This window comes from Fonticula alba (assembly GCF_000388065.1).
Source record: "Fonticula alba strain ATCC 38817 unplaced genomic scaffold supercont2.1, whole genome shotgun sequence".
NCBI lineage: Eukaryota > Rotosphaerida > Fonticulaceae > Fonticula > Fonticula alba.
Window position 1 is genome coordinate 29,404 of NW_009242971.1, and position 5,768 is coordinate 35,171.

The 5,768-nt window shown below is 71.5% G+C and overlaps 2 protein-coding genes across 2 annotated transcripts in view; both read left to right on the top strand.

Annotated features, from left to right (window-relative positions):
• H696_00007 (hypothetical protein) overlaps positions 1 to 4,364 on the top strand; it is a 6,036-nt gene extending 1,672 nt beyond the window's left edge. The window contains exons 3-6 of the mRNA XM_009493848.1: positions 46 to 159; positions 272 to 942; positions 1,139 to 3,302; positions 3,597 to 4,364. Of these exons, the coding sequence (XP_009492123.1) occupies positions 46 to 159; positions 272 to 942; positions 1,139 to 3,302; positions 3,597 to 4,307 (3,660 nt within the window). The 3' untranslated portion in view covers positions 4,308 to 4,364. The remainder of the gene's footprint in view (positions 1 to 45; positions 160 to 271; positions 943 to 1,138; positions 3,303 to 3,596) is intronic.
• Positions 4,365 to 4,861: 497 nt separating this feature from the next.
• Positions 4,862 to 5,768, top strand: part of H696_00008 (hypothetical protein) — a 1,409-nt gene continuing 502 nt past the window's right edge. The window contains exons 1-3 of the mRNA XM_009493849.1: positions 4,862 to 5,125; positions 5,372 to 5,483; positions 5,647 to 5,764. Of these exons, the coding sequence (XP_009492124.1) occupies positions 5,050 to 5,125; positions 5,372 to 5,483; positions 5,647 to 5,764 (306 nt within the window). The 5' untranslated portion in view covers positions 4,862 to 5,049. The remainder of the gene's footprint in view (positions 5,126 to 5,371; positions 5,484 to 5,646; positions 5,765 to 5,768) is intronic.

The following is a 5,768-nucleotide window of genomic DNA, read 5'->3' on the forward strand; positions in this document are numbered from 1 at the left end:
TCCTCCTCCTCCTCCTTCTTCGCCACCGCCATCACCGGCGCACAGACGCACCCAGTGCCCCGGGTGCAGGAAATTGCCAACCTCTACAACCAGATCATCTACATCGACTATGTGATCACCTCCCTGGCGTTCCTCCACAACCCACAGATCTCCAAGTTGGTGCGCGCCCTCTCCTGGCTCGGGGCCTCGTGCTCGGGTGTCCATGTGCTCGTTGCTGACCCTTGCCCGGGGTCCGATCCCGCGCCTGCCTTCCGTCTCATGTGGGCCGTAGCTCATGTCCAACCTCCTGGACACGGTCAACCGCCTGAAGAGCAATCCCTGCGAGGCCTTTCTGCTGTTGGACTTCCCGGAGTGCATCGACTGGCTGACCGTGCACTTTGGCGGGGAGATGCTCGAGCAGCTGTACTGCTTGCTCTGGTCCCGGGCCATGGTCATGATCATCTATCTGGAGCTGATGTCCAAGCGCTTCGACCAGTTTGTCACGTCGCCCGCGTCGCTGCACATGGCCGGCGATCGGGCGCCTTCCGCGGGGGCGGCCGGGTCGCCGGGTGCGCTGGCGCCCGGCAGCGAGGCGGCCAATGGCCATGGGGCTGCCGCCGGGGCAGCCGGCCCGAAGGCCTCCCCGGCTCCAAAAGCCAGCCCGCCTGTGCCGGATTTCATCGAGGACGAGACCATCGCCTTCCCGTCGGACTCTCCTGTCGAGGGGTTTGCCCCCGCCTTTGCCGGCGGGCCCGAAGCCACCCCGGGGGACTTCGCGACTGGGAGGGTGGCGGCCGGCCCGTCCGGCGCCCAGGGGCCAGCCTCGCCGGACATGGACCCCGGCGAGGCGCCCCCTCATGCGGATCCCTACAGCCGGCTGTTGGAGTTGGCCCAGCGGATCGCGCAGTTCCTCGGTCGCGGCCTGCCGCACCCATCCTTCCGGCCCCTGCGGCAAACGCTCCTGTGCGTGTGCCCCGGCGCCCGGTCCCCCCATGGCAGGCCCCCCTCTTTCGGGGCTTCCTCTTGTCTTTCGCCCTGCCGTCCCTCCCTCCCCTCCTCCTGCGCCATATTGACCCCCGGCCCTTTCGGCCCCCCCCCCCCCTCTCTCTCTCTCTCTCTCTCTCTCTCTCTCTCTCGCCCCCCCCACCCCCCCGCGCAGGCACGAATGCTCGGCGCTCCTGTCCCTGGCACAGGCCATACGATCGATCGACCTGTTCAACTTTCCCCAGACGGCGGTCAACCTGTCACGCGCGCGGCACAGTCTGCTGGCCTGGTCGGAGCAAGTGGCGCGCATGCAGGCCGAGGTGCAGGCCGCGGCCGCGGCACTGGCCCTTGGCGGTGCCGGACTGGTGCCGGCCTCGGTGCTGGGATCGGCCTCCGGGCCGGGCATCACGGCCGTCATCGGCGCGCAGGCGCCTCCGTCCTGGGGCCCGAGTGCGCCCGGGCCGGGGCCTGGCCACGGGGCAGGGCCGGGCTGGCCGGAGGGCAGCCCGCCGGCCACCGGCGGCGAGCCTGCCCTTTCGCAATCCCCCTCCGGGAATGGGGCGTCCCCGCTCGGGGGGCTGACGCTGCGCGGATCCAAGAGTTTCTTCGGGCTTCGGACATCCCTGTCCATGCACCCCCCCTCGTCGAGTAGCACGCCCAACCTCGGGTCCGGCGGGCTTGGGTCGCCGGGTTCGCCGCCCTACCCCCCTCACCAGCATGCCAGTGCCGGGGCTGGGCCCGGGGGTGGGCCGGCAGCCGGGGCTGGGTCTGCCACCCCGGGTCCCGGCTCCCACCCGTCAGCCGGCCTGCCAGGCGCCGGGGTGTTGCCTGGCGGCGGGGCCGCTACCCCGGGGCTCGGCTCGACGCCAGCTGAGCTGGTAGCCACCCCGATCGATCCACCCGCCCCGCAGGCCTTCTCCGCCTCCTCCCCCTCCTCCTCCTCCTCCTCCTCCCGGCAGCAGGCCAACTACTCGCTGTTGGCGTCGCTCATCGGCGGCCCTGGGCTGGGGGGTGGCCATGCGCCGCCGCCCCCTCCGCCATCGCCGCCGGGCGGCCCGGACTCGGGCCCCCACCCCGCTGGGGCCGGGGCGGCCCTGGCGCCCGGTCCCCGGGGCGCCGCATCGTCGCGACTGCTGATCGACCGGCTACGCGAGCGGACCCTGGTGGCTGGCCGGACGTCGGGCCCGGCAGCAGCAGCAGCAGCAGCAGCAGCAGCGGCAGCATCGGCGGCGGGACCGGCGGCGGCGGCGTTGGCGACCCCAGCGGCGGCGGTCGCCCCCGGTGGCATGGCCACAGCCGCTCCCCTGGCCGAGGTGTTGCAACACAACCAGTGGCTGACCCAGCCGCTGGCCTTCGTGTTGGCTTTCGTCACGGCGCCCATGGTGCCCGGATCGCCTGGGCCCCTGGGCGGCGAGCCGGCCGGGGGGATCGCCCCGGGGCCGGGGCCGGGGCCGGGGCCGGCGGGCGGGGCCTGGTCGGCAGCACCCCCGCCGCCTGCGCCCTGCCCGGCGCACGAGTGGATCGAGCAGATGCTGGAGCGTCTCCTGTCCAAGGGGACACTGGTGTACTCGACCACGCTGCGGTACAATGCCGACCTGCTGTCCAAGCACCCGGCCGCGGCCTTCACCCTGGCCACCGCCGGGGGGGCCTTGCCCGGGGCCGATCCCTGGAGCAGTGGCCTGGCTGGGGGCCTTGCGGCGGTCTCCGGGTCGCCGGCCGACAGGGGCCCCGGGCCGCCGGACGCCGGGGGCTTGAGCTCGCCGGAGGGCGGCGGTGGCCCGGCCGCTGTCGGGCCGGCCGATGCCGGGGGCTCTTCCTTCCTGGCCCGACTGTCCAGCGACAGTCTGGGATCGGTGTTGGCCGGGGACCCGGGGCCCGGTGTGCCGGCCCCGGCCGCGGGGGCCACCATGCGGACCGAGTTCTTCCTGGACCCGGAGGACCTGCCGCGGGTGCGTCTGCCACTCTTCGGGGTCGGGGGCCTGGTCCGCCCGGACCTGGTGGCCTGCCTGATGCAGTTCCAGCAGAAGGTCGACGCGGTGGCGGTGGCCCTGATGCACTACGACGCGGCGGCCGCCACCCAGACGCCGGGCGGCCGGCGCTTCGACATATCGGGCTACGTGCCGCCGGGGCTGGTCCGGCCCGGGCTGACCGGTCTCGACACCCTGCCGGTGCTCTTTGCCCATCCGGGCCCGGTGCCGAAGGTGCACCTGCCGAACATTGCCAGCTTGGTGCTGGAGCATGCGCACACCGGCGGCGAGACCGCCGAGCCGGACTTCTTCCACGACAAGGTGGCGGCGGCCACCTACTACATCATCCGGGCGGATGCGTGTCTGTTCCTTGTGCGTTCCTGACTGTGTGTGTGTGTGTGTGTGTGTGTGTGTGTGTGTGTGTGTGTATGGGACTAGAGGTAGCCCATCAGCTGCTCTGCCTGCCCCCGCCCCTCTCTGCTCTCTGCTCTCTCTGCTCCCTCTGCTCCCTCTGCTCTCTCTGCTCTCTCTGCTCTCTCTGCTCTCTCCTCCCCCCCTCTCGCCGCGCATGGGCCCGCCTCCACTGACACTCCCATCCGTGCCATGCCAACCCTCCCTCTCTTCCGGTCGAATTCCCTGCTCGCCATGTCCTCTCGTGCCGGGCAGGTGGCCATCCTCGCAGATAAGAAAAGTGTGGCCGCCTCGCTGACGGCCGCATTGTCGGTGGCCGCAGCGGCCGGGGCCGCTCCTGCGGCCGGGTCCGCGGCCGGGCTGGCCTCGTCCACATCCTCCACGTCGTCCGTGTTTGGCCCTGGCCCGGGGGGACCACCCGGGCCGGGCCTACTGTCACCGTCAGCCTCGGAGGCCCCGCCAATCACCCCGCAGGGCGCCGCCTCGCATGGCGGCGGGGGATCGACCGGCGGCGGAGCGGCACCCACCGCGCCACAGGCCTCGGCATCCACATCATCCCTGGCCTCGACCACATCGATGCATGAGGCCGGGGGCCGGCCCGCGGGCTCTGGGCCCGGCGGGGTCCCCGGCTCCGGAGCCACCGGCCCCGACGGCGGTCTCGCCACGGTGCCTTCCGGCGGCGGCGGCGGCGGCGGCGGCGGCGGTTCCTCCGGCCCCGGCAGCTACCGCCATGATGCGGCCATCGACTTCCTGACCGCCCTGGCCGAAGCCCTGAAGCCGCGGCAGCTGTTCAGCCAGCCGCGAAGCGTGCACCGCGGCGGAGCCAGCATGCTGCCGCCGGTGGGCCTGGCCGTGGCGGGGCCGGCCACCCTGCAGCCCCCCTCGGCCAGCGGCATGGCCGGGCCCGGTGGCGGGACCTCCCGGCCCCGGCCCGGCCCGGTGCCGGCCTTCTCGTGGCGGGGCTGAGGTAAGGGCTGTGGTCCTCGTTGATCACGCGATATACACATAACACCAGCACCGATATTCCGAAGTGATGTGGGTTAAGCACGGCGTGTTGCGGCGTGCCCGCGGCGCGGACTAAACTCGGGCTGGGATTGTGTGTGTGTGCGTGTGTGTGTGTGCGTGCGCACATACGTAAGTACATGCGTGCGTGCCGTGCCGTGCCGTGCCGTGCGTGCGTGTGCATGTGTGCCATGGGTCTGTGCCGTGCATTTGCGCCCGGCGCACCAGGCGCCATCGGATCCCCGGCCGGACATGCCACCGCATTTGCGGTGCCCGTGGCGCCCACACCTGCGCCCGCACCAAGCCATCAACCATGGCGCGCTAGCCCGGTTCTGGAAGGTCCCCTGGTGGTCCGTGCGCCGAGGGGGTACGCCCCTAGTTGCGGGGCCTCCGCCGGCGGGGGCAGGGGGGGGGGCAGGGGGGGGGCGGGCGGGGGGCGGCCGCCTGCCGGGTCTGCCCTTCGTGCTCTCTTCTGCTCGTGGCGGGTTGTGCATGTGCGTGTGCATGTGCGCGGGCGCGCGGGTGTGTCCGTGGGTCCCGGTCGGCGTGCTTGGTGTTTCTTGCTCCGGCCCTCCCGGCCTCGTGCAGCCTCTTCAGAGCCCGGCGTGTGGCCCGGCCTCGAGCATTGGCGATCAGAGTCTCCCCCTCCTCCTCTGTCTCTCTCTTCATCGCACCTTCCGTTGCCCTCCCCCCCCCCGCCTGCATCATGCTTCGTGCCGCCTCCTTCACCCTCCGTGCTGCCCACCAGAGCCGCCTGGCCTTTTCCCAGGGCTGCTCCGCCGGTGCGTGGCCCTGCTCGCCGTGTGTGTGAGTGCACCGGATTGTCGCAATCGTGTCGGCTGACCACCTCGTGTCCCCCCCTTTACCTGCTCGTGTGTTGTGTATGTGCATATACATTTGCGTGCACACACGCACACGCACACACACACACACACACACACACGTGTGCATGTGTACCTGTTGCTTGCGCACTCGTTGGCTCGTGTCCTCCCCCCCGCCGTGTCCATGGTCCACCCTCTCCCGTCCAGGTGCCCGCGCCTTCTCCACCGCCAACACTGACAAGGTTGTCACCGCCACCGTGGAGAACTTCGATGAGCACCTCAACAGCGAGGGCCTCGTCATTGTGGACTTCACCGCCGAGTGCGTCCCCTCGCCGCCGGCTCGGCTCTCCTGCCCGCCTGCCCGCCCCTCTCCCCTTCACGTTTGCTGACATAGCCCCATATGCCTCTCCTCTTTCTGCCTTTGTTCCCGGCCCCTGCCCCCCCCCCCTGTGTGCCCCTCGACGCCGCCGCTCACCACCTAGGTGGTGCCCGCCCTGCCGCATGCTTGGCCCTGTCCTGAAGTCCGTCGTCCCGGAGAACGGCGGCAAGCTGATCATCGTCGACACCGACGACAGCCCGGAGATCGCCACTCGCTACTCGGTAC